Source organism: Calcarisporiella thermophila, assembly GCF_041956535.1.
Source record: "Calcarisporiella thermophila strain CBS 279.70 unplaced genomic scaffold VTP21scaffold_30, whole genome shotgun sequence".
NCBI lineage: Eukaryota > Fungi > Calcarisporiellomycota > Calcarisporiellomycetes > Calcarisporiellales > Calcarisporiellaceae > Calcarisporiella > Calcarisporiella thermophila.
This window is the reverse complement of record NW_027192220.1, coordinates 57,518-62,536: the sequence shown is the minus strand read 5'-3', so window position 1 is coordinate 62,536 and position 5,019 is coordinate 57,518. Positions and strand designations below refer to the sequence as shown.

The following is a 5,019-nucleotide window of genomic DNA, read 5'->3' as shown; positions in this document are numbered from 1 at the left end:
AACCTAAACCTCTTCTGGCCGCGAGTTGGCAAAAAGCAGCAAAAATCTCATCATCTGTTTGAACATCTCAAAGAGTGCAGAAGTACACATAATTCTCTATATTCATTCAAAAGAGCGTAGAGTCTATGGGATGAAGATTTAAATTCACAGCAAAAATATCCGACGAAAGATTGTCAGAGGTTGCGTGAGCATGTAAGTCAAGCGCAAGTAATTGGATCGAAAAGAGCTCCATGTCAGTGCAATCTCCAAATTACTTAGGTATGTATAGTTTAGAGGATGCAACAACAAGATATGCTCATTTGACTCGGCCATCCCGCAAGCAACTGCTTCGAGCTTCCCATTCCCGATGCTGCCGAAGCTCCGCTGGAAGAAGTAATTTGCATTCCTGATATTCAAACTTCTCATAAATAGAAACATGATGCTGACCTAAATACAATAAATGAACCAATTCAATTAGCCCTTTCATTCTATTAGGCGCATTGTTTCCGATTGTAGCTTCAGCCAATTGCAAAAGGTAGAGATGGTCAGCATCCATTGGCGGTTCAATTGCATAGTAATTTAGGAGATGAGATCGAACGAATCTGTGGTCTACCATACTCGAGCTGATTATCTCAGAGCACAAGGTGAAAGATGCTAAGGACGACTTGACCACATGCTCGCAAACCAAGTCAATTATCTCCAGTGGCCTCGTTTATTGGCCACAAAATTTTATCTTGACAATTCTAACGATTGCCACGCGTGGGTTGGGAATTGTAGAGGAATGTTTATCGCTATTCTTGGAGGGAATTAAATGCCACATAATCTTGCACCGTGATGAGGATGGATCAGTCAGTAATGTTGTTTTGTGTGATTCGGAGCTGAAGTTGAGGATCGATTATAGCCAAGTGTTCGCCATTCTAGCGGTCAGGAAACCGAAGGTCACGTTAAAGGAAAGAGTAATTGGAAGTGCCTTGCGTAATGTTGGAGCATCGTCTCATCGTCAGCATACGAGGTTTCGGTGATGAAAATGATGTCGTAGATAGAAGGAATAGATGACAAGTTGATTCTGAAATTCTGCTAGTACAGTTCATTTGCATTCAAGCAATCCTTAAGGCCATTCTGGATGGCCTCCTTCATTGTATTCAAAGTCATGACTCTATTAATGAAAGGTATAAGTGTTGGCAATGTTAGTCATTTCCTACAACGGAGCGTCGTTAATTTTTGAAGAGAGGGGTGCTTGGAATAATGTATGTTAACAGAATGACCCTCGCTTACATAAAGTTCTCTCGAAAAAGTGGCTTTTGCTAGTTGTGTCAATTGTTACGTTTCGTAGTTTCAGCTTGTCTTATACTTGTGCTATTTGTGACATCATCATTATATGCATATATATATATTGGCTTTGGAATAATAGGCGGAGTTATTACCTTTCTCTCTTATCTCAAACTATCCTAATAACATTTGGTGGAGAACCTGCATCGAATCCCCAAGATGCTCCCTAAGAAGGATACAGCATATGTCCCCACAGCGACTTTCGATCTCTATAATCTTCAACCTTTTGTTGGAGCAACTCAGAATAATGCGGATGAATGGCTAGAGGAGCTAGAGTATGCAGCAAAGGTACAAAACTGGTCAGACCAGCTGAAGGCCCGTGCTCTCGCCGAGAAGTTGACAAATGATGCCAAAGATTGGTTTAGCGACCTTCCAAGTGAGACGACAGCAAGTTGGGAAGAGTTAAAGAGAGCGTTTCAGAAGAAATACGCAAGGAAGGAGCCTATATGCGCTCACCTCTATAAGCTCGCCGTCTTGAAGCAACGTGAAGGGGAACATGTTGCGTTTGTATGCGCCCAACTTGTGAAGCTCCTGCGCAAACGCAACATTATCTTCGAGGAGGAAGATAAAATCGATATTCTGAATTCTGCTGTTCGAGATTTGCTAGCGAAGCATATACCCTGGGCTAATTTTGATACGCTTGAAACCGCAATTGCTGAGGTGAGCAAGGCGGAAGATAGATATCGTACCTATGAAGAGAGGACTTCTAAGGCAACGAGCAAGCGTGTTACCGCGTCAGAGGCGAGTCCGAAACAGTCGTCGAAGGAAGGGAATTCTAGACGAAAGGGACGTTCGCATCGCCAGGTTAAAAATGCGAAGAGTGAGAAAGACGAGAAGACAGAAGAGGAAGCGAAAGACACGAAGGAACCGAGAAGGTGCTATCTATGTGGTGATCCAAATCACTTATTGCGAAGTTGTCCGAAGAAGTTTGTGGCGACCTCAGCAGTAAACATAACTCATGGGCCGAGGACATTCACTGTCCCCGCGCATGTATGCGGTCGGTCGGTACGAGTTCTATTAGATACGGGCGCAGAGAGAAGACTACAGTGTCTGTGCAGATTGGATCAGCCTCATTGACGGAAACAATACTAGTGGTTCCTGTATCAGTGTATGATATTATCATTGATTTCTCAACGCTAGGGAGACATTACTTTTTTATAGAATGCAAAGAAGGTGTCCTATACCGCAATGGGAACGAAGTCGATAGGATGACTGAATGCAAAGAGCCCATTGTGCCCCTTCACGCAGAAGTGATAATGAAGGAAGTTACGGAGAGTGCCGGAGATGTAAAGCATGAGTGCGATTATGGAGATGTACGCGAGCAGGTAGAGACTCTGCTCAATGAGTTCCCTCAAATTTTCGCGGAAAACCCAAGGAAACCGGGGCGTACAAATGTCGTTCGTCATGGGATTGATACGGGCACTGCGAAGCCTATCATTCTTCCTCCGCGTCGATTGCCACCTACTTTCCGAGAATCAGCAATTGAGGAGCTGAAACAAATGATCGACAACGGGATAGTACGCCCTTCTAAAAGTCCGTGGGCAGCGTCGTTAAACCCCGTGAGGAATGGAGATGGAACCATTAGGATGGCCGTTGACTATCGTTGTCTTAACGAGGTGACGAAAAAGGATAAATATCCGTTACCAAATCCGCAGGATTATTTTTCACATTTGAGAGGCGCTAGAGTGTTTTCGACTATCGATCTAGCATCAGGGTTTTGGCAGATGGAAATCGAAGAAGCGGATCGGGAGAAAACGGCATTTACTTTCCCGTTGGGCCTTTTTGAGTTTAATGTTATGCCATTTGGATTAACGAACGCTCCAGCCACCTTTCAACGAATGATCGATGTTGTATGCGCAGGCATGAAGTGGAGTTTCTGCTTACCATACATGGATGATCTGTTGGGGTTCTCTGCAACATTGGAGGAGCATTTCGAACATTTGAGGAGAGTGTTTGAAGCTCTTGCCAATGCTGGCCTCAAACTTAAGAAGAGTAAGTGCAAGTTCTTCAGAAAAGAAGTCAAATACTTAGGACATATTATCGGAGAGCATGGCATAAAGACAGATCCTGATAAGACTCAGGCAATTGCTGAATTTCCTGAGCCGAAAAGTTTAGCGGAGGTGCGTCGATTTTATGGGCTATCGAGCTACTACCGTCGCTTTATCAAAAACTTTTCGCAAAGGGCCAAACCTTTGAGCGATTTAACGCGGAAGAACGTTGTTTTCAAATTTGAAGAACGACACAGAGATGCTTTCAAAGATATTCGTGATGCTCTGGTGGGAGCTCCAGTCTTACAACATCCAGATTTCAGTCGTCCGTTTTATGTCCAAACCGACGCAAGTAACATTGGTTTGGGTGCTGTATTGGCACAACGCGACGGTCGAGGTAAAGAACATATGATTGCTTGACTTAGTCGTAATCTACGACCAGCGGAACACATTACACTGCTACGGAAAAGGAGGCACTTGCAGTGTGTTGGGCACTTAAGAAGTTTAGACCGTTCTGACCGCGTCAGATCACTTAACGGCTTTACCAATTGCGAAAAGTTCCGGATAAATCTACGATAGTAGCTTAATAGCCCATAAGATCGTCGCACTTCCGTGAGATTTGTTGGCTCTAGAAATTCCGTGATCGCTTTTGTCTTCTCCGGATCTGTACTTATGCCGTTTTCTCCAATAACGTGCCCTAAGTACTTGACTTCCTTACGAAAGAACTTGCATTTGCTCCTTTTCAGTTTGAGACCTCCACTGACCAGGGCTTCAAACACCCTAGTCAAATGCTTTATATGCTCCTCGACCGTTGCTGAGAACACAAGTAGATCATCCATGTAAGGCATGCAAAAATTCCATTTCATACCAGTGCATACGGCGTCAATCATGCGTTGGAAAGTTGCTGGGTCATTCGTCAGCCCGAATGGCATAACGTTGAACTCATATAGGCCTAGCGGTGAGGTGAACGCTGTCTTCTCTTTATCTGCTTCCTCGAGTTCAATCTGCCAAAACCCGGATGCAAGGTCTATCGTCGAGAATACCTTCGCACCCCTCAAGTGAGAAAAATAATCCTGCGGGTTTGGTAAGGGATAACGATCCTTTTTCGTTACTTCGTTTAGACGGCGATAATCGACTGCCATCCTGGTGGCTTCATCTGCCTTCTTCACTGGGTTCAATGGCGCTGCCCACGGACTCTTCGAAGGCCGCACTCTACCGTTGTCAATCATCTGCTTTAATTCTTCAATGAGTACAATATCTAGATAAGATCTCTAATCTAAAACTAATAAACGTAACATCAATTGTTACGTTTCGTAGTTTCAGCTTGTCTTATACTTGTGGCTACTTTGTGACATCATCATTAAACGCATATATATATATTGGCTTTTGGACTTTGGAATAATAGGCGGAGTTATTACCTTTCTCTCTTATCTCAAACTATCCATAACATCATTTGTTACATTTTTTAGTATTAGTTAATTCATATATTTTGTGACTGGTTGCTGATATCACTGTTCTTTGAGTATATGTTTGGACATTTTGCATTGTGGAATAAGAAGCGGGGTTATTACCTTTCTCTCCTAACTCAAATTGCCTCAATAATATCATTGTGCATGTCTATGTATTGTATATTTTTTTTAGGCTAAAATCACCGAATAAACTGAGTTTTATTAACTTCGAATACGGCGGACATAAAATTCAATGGATCACAAATTGCAAAGGT

The 5,019-nt window shown here is 43.1% G+C and overlaps 2 protein-coding genes across 2 annotated transcripts; one reads left to right on the top strand and one right to left on the bottom strand.

Moving 5' to 3' along the window:
- Nucleotides 1-1,467: 1,467 nt before the first annotated feature.
- Nucleotides 1,468-3,716, top strand: VTP21DRAFT_7465 (uncharacterized protein; the record flags this gene model as incomplete). Its single annotated transcript, XM_069398209.1, has 2 exons — nt 1,468-2,183; nt 2,252-3,716. 2 exons carry the CDS (start codon nt 1,468-1,470, stop codon nt 3,714-3,716), a joined length of 2,181 nt encoding a protein of 726 aa, XP_069246463.1.
- A 12-nt stretch (nt 3,717-3,728) lies between these two features.
- On the bottom strand, nt 3,729-4,525 carry VTP21DRAFT_7464 (uncharacterized protein; the record flags this gene model as incomplete). The annotated part of the gene is made up of 2 exons (XM_069398208.1): nt 3,729-3,755; nt 3,842-4,525. 2 exons carry the CDS (start codon nt 4,523-4,525, stop codon nt 3,729-3,731), a joined length of 711 nt encoding a protein of 236 aa, XP_069246462.1.
- Between the last annotated feature and the right edge of the window lie 494 nt (nt 4,526-5,019).